This window comes from Hemitrygon akajei, chromosome 8 (assembly GCF_048418815.1).
Source record: "Hemitrygon akajei chromosome 8, sHemAka1.3, whole genome shotgun sequence".
NCBI classification, from domain to species: domain Eukaryota; kingdom Metazoa; phylum Chordata; class Chondrichthyes; order Myliobatiformes; family Dasyatidae; genus Hemitrygon; species Hemitrygon akajei.
Genome location: NC_133131.1, coordinates 100,458,155 through 100,466,863, shown reverse-complemented (window position 1 = coordinate 100,466,863; position 8,709 = coordinate 100,458,155). Strand labels below are relative to the sequence as shown.

Genomic DNA, 8,709 nt, shown 5'->3' with positions numbered 1-8,709 from the left:
GCCTTCATTTGCTCAACTTCATCTTTCCTTGCTTGCCCAGTAAACTTGTTAAAATTTCCACTATGGCGGGTCTTGTAATGTCACCTGGTATTTGCCACCTTCTTCATAGCAACATTTTCTAGGCAAATGAGACAAATTGGTTTCCCAGCTTGCTCGATGAAGCTCGTGTCCAAGTGTCATGGAAATTTCAGCACTCAGTGTCTACCTTCCTGTGTTTTGCATTCATTGCCATTGGAAATTTTTCTTCCGATTTTATTTTGCAACATGAGTTATTCAACAAGTATCATAGTACATATAAATATCTGGGCATTTAGTGTGGATTTCTTGTTAAAACATAGTGACGTTTTTGTTTACAAATTTTAACAGTCCCACCTGAAAACCTGCGTGTGCCTGGAGAGTATCTAATACATATTAATAAGGTAGTCTGCCTTCCTGTCATTTGTATATACCAGTGTTTGGTTTGGAACAAAACAGAACCTGGGGCCAGTGTAACAAGACACCATGCATGTCCATCAGTGTGGTCGCGTGAAACACTCAGAATAAGGAAAAACCGCTCGCGGGCCGGATAAGCATAGTATCCGAATATTTGCTAGCAGGCCATAGGTTGCCTACCCCTGGTCTAATGAATAACAGTTGCTATAGACTCATCCAGGAAAGTTGAACTGGGGTAAATATCAGCCATTATTCTACTGAACAGTAGAAATGCCAGAAGGGGCAGAATGGCCCGCTCTTTCTTCTAATGCAAGTTAACTTTTCCTATTGGCAAAACAATTAAGAAATAGGGGTGTAGAATGAATGCAACTAGCAAAACCAAAGTTGAAAGTAAATTTTATTATCAAAGTACATATGTCACCATATACAACCCTGAGACTCATTTCACCAAATGATGCTAGAGAAAATTCATTTTTTTGCATTACGTTTAGATTTTACTTTGCTAGGTGTAGTAGTGGATGTGGATTCAATTTCATCATTAAAAGAGAGATAACAAGTTTAAAGGAAATAATTTGTAGTGCACTGGGTGGAGGCCATGGATGTTGTACCAATTTGATTGATCTTACATTGTAAATATGGCCAAATGCTCTTTTTCCATTGCTGTAATCCTGAGAGACAATAAAGGCCAGTTGGGAAAAGTGGCACCAAAAGTTATTCAAAGCTAGTGACTCTTATTTGCCACTGCTGGGCAAAGGAGATTTAGATATCCAGTTATAAGTGTTCAATGTTGTTCAAAAAAGGCATTTAATTAGGGGGCCAAAGTTCTAGAATTTTATCAATTCAAGAGAAGGGTATAAAATCAGGGAAGCCTTGTTGAGTCTTCATTAAACACTGGTCCACCCTCAACTAGAGTTCTGAATTCAGTTTTGGTCATGTCATTATAACGGAGGATGTTAAAGGAATGGAGAGGGCCTAAAGGCGACTTGCAAGAATGGTTCCTAGGATAAAGGACTCCAGTTGAAAAACCAGAAAAAAAGTGCCAGGACAGTTTTGTTTACAGATGTCGAAGGGGCGATCTGACACAAATGTAAAAATTATGAGTCGTTAGACGAAAGAACAGACAGCTGTTGCCATTGTAGAGGGATCACAGACAAGTTCTCACAAGTACAACAAATAAAAGAATTAATAGTGGAATGGGAGGTTTTCTTTTAATACATGTGTGGCTGGAATCCAGAATGTATGTCTATAGATGTGGTGAAGGCAGATTCTATTGCAGCTTTCAAGAGAAAATTGCACAAGTATAAAGGGAGACAAAAATTGAAAGGCTACCCGATAGGGGCAGGGGGTTGGAGCCAGCAAGTTGTTCAGGTACAGAGCTGATACTGACACAACAGAACGAACGTATTCCTTCTCAGCACCTTTGATGTTTTGGATAAAGTTTGTTAGTTTTTCTACTAAAAAAATACGCTTATCACAGTAACCAATTTAGTTTTCCTTTTCTGGAAATTGACACTGATTCCTTCACTAATGCTGAAGTTCATAAAACAATGCTCTATGAGATATTACGTGCACAATCAATTAAAAGCATTTAAATTATAAAGAGCTTTTATTTAGTCTTAGACAATGACTGAAAAGCAGAATATATTGTACAATGTTAAATTTTCTATTATTTAGGTTCTTGTACAATCAGAAAAAACTAAGAAACAACAATAAAGCAAATCTGAACTATTCAAGAAACTGCAGAACATATAACATTTTCTAGATTTACAGCTCAAACATCAAATTGTTGCTCAACATCAACTACACTTTCAAATACTTTTGCTAGCAAAATCATATCCCTTGTTCTTTACACAGTAATTTACATACTGAACTGACTGCAGAGTTTAAAAAAATGTTTCAGCAACATTTAGATTGTGGAAGTAACCACCATCTTTGGCCAAAAGGACAATCAGGAATATTTTACATGCATCATGACGCAGATTTATTGTACTTTAGGAATTCATTTGCATGTTTCTGTGTAAAACTGTAAAATAATTAAAATGAAATTAGATTATTTTCAACACTATCTCAACATGAAAAAAATCTTCATTTATTTCAGGAGTTAAAATTTCTTAAAGGCGAACAGCTGCCAGTTCAACTCTGCATGTGAAAACTTTAAATCCGATACCATCAAGGAAGGTCAAAAATGAACGTAGCTGACGCTCAGTGGGAAAATCCAAAGTAAGCAAATATTCCAAATTCTGTAAAACAAAATGTCCTTTTCAAAAACAAATCCACATAATTTGAATCTTTAATACATGTTTAAATACTTCACTAATTTAGGGTTGACATACCTCAAAGAGGGTGCTAAGAGGGATTGAACTCCAAACTCCAATGCCCAAGCTATAACAGTGTGCTAACCAACTCTCAGCATGGCACCAATTTTAATATATTAGATATCATGGGTTTAGTATTTCTGGACTAATTCCCCTAACCAAGCAGACTTGGAGGTGTTATCATGCTTGGGAATGATTTTCAGCAGTGAGGACTGTAAATCCAGTCAGGCTGGATGGGAAGATGAATACTACTAAATACAGAGAGATCCTGGATAAAAATCTGCAGGTTTCTGCCAGAAAGCTTAAACTGGGGAGGAAGTTCATCCTTCAGCAAAGAAACAATGGAGAGGCTTCATATGAAGAAAACTGATGTCCTTGAACAGCCCAGTCAGTGTCCTGACCATAACCCAGTAAAACATCTCTAGCAAGACCTCAAAATTGCTGTCCACGGCCTTTCCCCAACTAACCTGGCACAACTTGAGCAATTTTGCAAGGGGCAGCTCTTGCTCCATCACATTGTGCAAAGCTAACAAGAGACTTATCCTAAAAGACTACTGGCTGTAATAGCTGCATGATTTACTTCAACTGAATACTGAGCAAAGGGAGATGAATACCTTTGAATTGCTGACATTTAAGTTTTTGCAGTTGTTCATGCATTACAATTTTCCCTGTTCTTTTGGGCTTTGCTAAGATTCACAAGTAGAACTTCTCAGTTAAATTGATCAAAATCCCTGGTTGTAATACTCATTTATGTGAACAAAAAGTTGGTGGCTCAATACATTTTCAAGGTACTGTATAATTGATGAAAAGTTCGGACCATTTAAAAATTGCAAGGCGAATCCCATACTCAATTGGTCAATATTTTCATTCAAGTATGAACTTTAGAATATTTATATTTGGCTGCATAATTGCACCATTTTTGAAATTAACTTTGTTAATTATAAAATTAAACTACTGAAAACAACATTAATAAAATAAAAACAAGGAAATCTGCAGATGCTGGAAATTCAAGCAACACACAAAATGCTGGTGAAACACAGCAGGTCAGGCAGCATCTATAGGAAGAAGCACAGTCAACATTTTGGGCCGAGACCCTTCGTCATGACTAACTGAAAGAAAAGATAGTAAGAGATTTGAAAGTAGGAGGGGGAGGGGGAAATCCAAAATGATAGGAAAAGACAGGAGGGGGGAAGGGGTGAAGCTAAGACCTGGAAAGATGCTTGGCAACAGGGAAACAGAGCTGGAGAAGGGAAAGGATCATGGGATGGGAGGCCTAGGGAGAAAGAAAGGGGGAGGGGAGCATCAGAGAGAGATGGAGAACAGGCAAGGAGTGATTGTGAAAGGGACAGAGAGAGAGAGAAAAAAGGAGGGGGGAATAAATAAACAAACAAAGGATGGTGTAAGAAGGGGAGGAGGGGCATTAACGGAAGTTAGAGAAATCAATGTTCATACCATCAGGTTGGCGGCTACCCAGATGGAATACAAGGTTTATCCCTTTTGCCAATCACCTTTCCAGCTCTTAGCTTTACTCCTCCCCCTCCTGTCTTCTCCTATCATTTCAGATTTCCCCCTCCCCCTCCTACTTTCAAATCTCTTACTATCTTTTCTTTCAGTTAGTCCTGACAAAGGGTCTTGGCCCGAAACGTCGACTGTGCTTCTTCCTATAGATGCTGCCTGACTTGCTGCGTTCCACCAGCATTTTGTGTGTGTTAATAAAATAAACTCAGGTACGTGTAACCACTGTGTTCGTGATGAGCAGATTTTGTGTGTGTGTGCATGGATTTCATTTTGTTTGAACCACTCATGCACCAACAGCAGCTTTTCGACATTTACTAATTGTCTTATACTCCAACTGATTTCTTGATATTTTCCAAAAATTTGCCAAAACTCATTTTTTCTACAATCAAGTTCAGTAAGAAAATAAAGCAAGTCATGATGTTAAGATAATCCACTTAACTTCTTCATGATGAGAGCTGTGAGATGACCTGGGGGTAGTGGGGAACCCTGATGTTGTTACAGGAAAGCAAAATCCATAATCAGGGACCCCCATTCATTCCACTAATATGGCTTATTTTTAATTTGAAATAAAACGTGAGTTTGAGGGTTTAAGCGCAGGGTTGGTGGTAGCAGGGTGTGTGGGAATGGGAAAGAATATTATTTACTTTCATTTGAGCACAATTGTATATATCAAACAGAGCAAAGAGGACCATTACTTGATCCTCTTTGCATTGCACCTCAGTTGGTTAATCTGTTAGGAGTTGCTGAGTATTTAAAGAAAATTAAAAAAATATAGTTGCTAAATATAAAAAGTAACAAACAAAGAGAAAAGATACACGACTCTTGTTGTTTGTGGTGCTGCAGCAATGCCATGTTTAGAATGAACACCCATTATTCCTTTTTACATACCCTTCCCATCTTTTTAGCGTCCATAATAGGTGTTGTCTGCATTTCTTCCCCAGTTTATATCCTGTGTATTGGATTTATAATCTGGCGAATAGCCCCTGCTCAAGGAAGAATGTAATGCAGAATTTCTGGGAGGAGTGGCAGACGATAAGTACAAACTGGAATCATGAGATTGTCTCATGTTTGTTGCCAAAGTATCCTGCTTCCAATCGTAAACACCTAAAAAGAGGAAAAATATATTGGTAGATTTTGTTGTAATAAAAAATGGAGTATGACTCAGTCTGAAAATTCCCCACACATTCCATCATGAATTAAGCAGTGCAAGGCAGTATCAATTGCAACAAGTTAAATTTTCACATCTGAAGATGAGACAGGCATTTGAATTTAAGCTATAGGAAATACTTTATCATCTCCAGAAAAGTTTATGTACAAACACCACAATTACTAATAATATCTTGTGTTCTCATAAACACATTGGTAGAAACAAATTTTTACAAAATATCTTGATAATTAAATTAAGTCTTCATTAGTATTTAAAGTTTTTCAGGACAAGTATAATTGATTAAATAGTTTAGGAAAATTACCAACAGAATGTGGTTCTACTTACTTAAAAGTCTTTCATCTATTTGCTGGTCTGGAAGATCCAGTTCATGAGCCAAGGGTGTGTATTATAAACCCAAGGAAACCTCAAGCACATGAAGAATTTTCTTTGAAGAAATGTTGAAGCCTTCACCCTCCAGGACAGGAGGAACTCCTTCTCTCCTGACATTTAAGCTGATTCTTCCTTGGTTGAAAAACTTAATTTTTCACACTCTTAAGCGCTGCAAAGGATAAATATGCTCCTTATCCTTTGTAATGGTTAAGAATGTGAAAAATTAATTACATTTCATTCATTGTATTGTTTATATTTTGAGTTAGAAACCTGTGGCAATTGAATCATTGATCCAAGAGGTTCTTAAAGAAAACAATAGCATGTAGCAACTTTTCACTGAACTACAAAGTTTGACAGGCACGGCATACTCAAAGTACCAAACTCTTAATGATACTTTAATTGATGCATAGGAACACCTGCCAATTGAAGGAACTGGTTACAAAATCACTCCTGCCGTTAACTGATATGTTCAACTATTATCAGCCTCCACATAAACTCGAAGAGTATGCAGAAGAAATTGTGCTTTGAAATAGGACTTCACTCCCTTTCATAGTTCATTTGTTATTATGTGCCGTACTGTATGACATGGACAATCATGGTCTTTCCATGACCATGATTGTTCTTGGCAAATTTTTCTACGTAAGTGATTTGCCATTTGCTGTCTTCTTCTGGGCAATGTCTTCACAAGATGGGTGACCCCAGCCATTATCAATACTCAGTGATTGTCCGTCTGGCCTCAGTGGTCGCATAACCAGGACTTGTGATATGCATCAAGTGCTCATACGACTATCATACGACCATCTATTACCAGCTCTCATGGCTTCACATGACCCTGATCAGGGAGGCTAAGCAAGAGAAAGAATACCCTACACCCCCTTTGGTAGAGACGTATCTTCACCCTGCCCCCCTTGCATAGTGTCACACTCAAATGGATGCCCTGAAAAAGTTGTGAAATTAGGCAAAGGTACAACAAAAAGGTTATTGGTATTTTGCACATAGAATTATGTGGTAAAACAGGATACACATGGTTCCATTTGTCAGATGCAGACAGCTTATAACTGCCATCACATTGTTGCGCTGATCACTAAAGGCTTAAAGGAACCAGCACCACCATAGTAACAATAGAACAGCTGTTTAAAATGCTGCCATGCAGTTAGAGGAAAACATGAAGTTTAGAGATCACTCATGTAGTCTGAGCCTTGATCAGATGCTGAAGTACACGTGGTCCAATGCGACTTAGAGGTACAAGTGTGCTAGCTGCTGGCAGATCAGAAGCATCATCCAGCTCACAACATTGTTGGTTTAATTGGCACCTCATTGTCAATCCTTACTATGTACCTTTACATTTCAAGTTATTAATGGAAGTCATAGGTTGTACCCAAAAGCTCCAATTTAATCCAGCAATGTTGAATTCATGTAATGAACAACCTGTGACAGCATTAGGTGCATGGTTGATACTGTGTAAATGACATCCACATTTAGGAGCAATCCACACAGAAGTGTCCAGGTAAGTACTCTATTGGGTGCAATTTCATTCCGAAGCAATCACTGGTACAACTACCAAAGTTAATAATTGTCTTCATGCACAATGGATTTCATTTTCTGAAAGTAATTTTAAAAATATCCAGAACAGCGTATTCTGCTGAAAGCAATAAGCAAATGGCATTTGCTAATGTTCCTAGGATAAATGCTAAAGCTTAATATTGTGCGTATATCCCGAGACTAAGGAACACTGGTCAAATTCATCTGCCTCCAAGGGATTTTGACAACTGTGCCTCAGCACATGCAGAAGGGCAAAAGCAATTCCTTGCATTTATCATTTTCTTTTGTAATAGATTTCTACGAAGATTTCCAGAAGACTAACTCAAATGGAAACCTACAATGTCACTGTGTTGCTTGCTCTTATTTAACTGACATGTTGCAGCCACATAATTTGAGCCAGAAGTTTGATCCCATATATCCCTATATATCTCAGCTCATATATTTGAAATGAAACCTGTGAGAAACCTGCAAAATTTTGGATTTCCATTTCTGCTGATTCCTCAACATTACAGAATGCTATAAGCACTTGTAATACTATCCCTACACGACTTTCTTGATCTAATGTTAAGAATATCTGTTCAATAAAGCCACAGAAATCTGATATGGAACAGAGGTCTAATTCGACCAAATTCACTGTTTTCTTGCTTGACAAAGAACCGACTAGATTGTAGTAATCCTTCTCAAGAGTCCCAGTGATTGATGGGCAATTATATTCATATTGGTCCCAATAATAGTAGTGTTTCTCCACACCTTATGTTGCCTTAAAAGCTTAAATAATTTAGCCTTAAAAATTTTGATCTATTAAAGGTAAATGTATTCCAATTTCAGATTGTAAAGGAGAGATTTTATAGTTGGGAACACAGCTCCAAATCCACTAATGGAAGACATTTCCCAAGTGCATCAAATTTTATGTGTATGCAAGTAATGATGTATGCCAGATCAACTTATGTCAGTTTGCTTTTGCAGACTGACATTCAAGGACCCAGAAATGGTCTACAAAAGTACGTTGATATGACAAAGATTGAAGTAAAGAATGATGCACTCCAAAACAATCTATTAATTGGAGCTAATTTCCAAAGTTCATCAAAGCTGATATTGGTCACTCCCCATTTAAGCAACTACTGAGGTATCTAAAATCTATTAAGCAAAGGCAGGGTTTGAAGGGGTTTTCTGGACATTAGAACCAGTTACTGCAAATGTCCAATGTTAATGATGATCCCTCTCCAACAATTGGCATTATCAGCAAGTAAAATTAAGTGATTCAGTCTTCAAGCATTTTAGCTACAAAAGTTGAAAGCCCTTAAATCCAAGCAAGGAAAAGGCAATTTTTTGCATCTGGAATTTCAGCTCCAAATTTACCAACAC

General features: G+C 37.6%; 1 protein-coding gene across 2 annotated transcripts in view; it reads right to left on the bottom strand.

The window, feature by feature from the left end:
- Nucleotides 1-2,019: 2,019 nt before the first annotated feature.
- LOC140732105 (uncharacterized) overlaps nucleotides 2,020-8,709 on the bottom strand; it is an 81,822-nt gene continuing 75,132 nt past the window's right edge. The window contains exons 11-12 of one of the 2 annotated variants that reach the window (XM_073054264.1): nucleotides 5,154-5,369; nucleotides 2,020-2,672 (exon numbers count right to left, since the gene is read on the bottom strand). In XM_073054264.1, coding sequence (XP_072910365.1) covers nucleotides 5,167-5,369 — 203 coding nt within the window. In that variant the 3' untranslated portion in view covers nucleotides 2,020-2,672; nucleotides 5,154-5,166. Of the gene's footprint in view, nucleotides 2,673-5,153; nucleotides 5,370-8,709 lie in introns of those variants that run through there. The other variant, XM_073054265.1, reaches the window with a different exon arrangement.